This window comes from Sphaeroforma arctica (assembly GCF_001186125.1).
Source record: "Sphaeroforma arctica JP610 unplaced genomic scaffold supercont1.15479, whole genome shotgun sequence".
In the NCBI taxonomy this organism is placed as follows: Eukaryota; class Ichthyosporea; order Ichthyophonida; genus Sphaeroforma; species Sphaeroforma arctica.
This window is the reverse complement of record NW_014025079.1, coordinates 1-510: the sequence shown is the minus strand read 5'-3', so window position 1 is coordinate 510 and position 510 is coordinate 1. Positions and strand designations below refer to the sequence as shown.

At 37.6% G+C, this 510-nt stretch overlaps 1 protein-coding gene across 1 annotated transcript; it reads right to left on the bottom strand.

The window, feature by feature from the left end:
- Positions 1 to 160: 160 nt before the first annotated feature.
- SARC_18303 (hypothetical protein) lies at positions 161 to 458 on the bottom strand (the record flags this gene model as incomplete). Its single annotated transcript, XM_014287617.1, has 1 exon — positions 161 to 458. A coding segment is annotated over one exon (298 nt), but the record flags the coding sequence as incomplete, so codon positions are not given.
- Positions 459 to 510: the final 52 nt, after the last annotated feature.

Genomic DNA, 510 nt, shown 5'->3' with positions numbered 1-510 from the left:
ACATAATATATGTATATAGTAGTTATATATATATATATATATATATATATATGTGTGTATGTATATATCTGTGTGTGTGTGCGTGCGTGTGTATGTATATATGTGAGTGTGTGTGTGGCTTGAAACCTGCATAAATTGTGGAAAGACCTCAAGCACATACCCATTTTCCTCAATGAGAATGTCGATTTCTGCTTGTCGCCCTTGGCCAAGCTCGACCTACGACCCTTCTTCTTCTTCTGATTTGGTAGGTTATCAACAATGGAATCACTCCTCCTGCTCATCTCCGATGATGTATATTTGGAAACAGCATTGCTTTGCGCATTCTCACTTGTACCAGAGGTAAGTTGTGATCTAGTTCCTGGTACATTGTATACTACATTGTTGTTTCGACTGTCGTGTACCTTCTTAGACTTGGTCGACTTTAAATTGGTCCCGCCCTTTGACGAACTATTGCCCATGATTGTGCTTTGTATGTATTGATATATTTGATATATACAAGTACATATACAT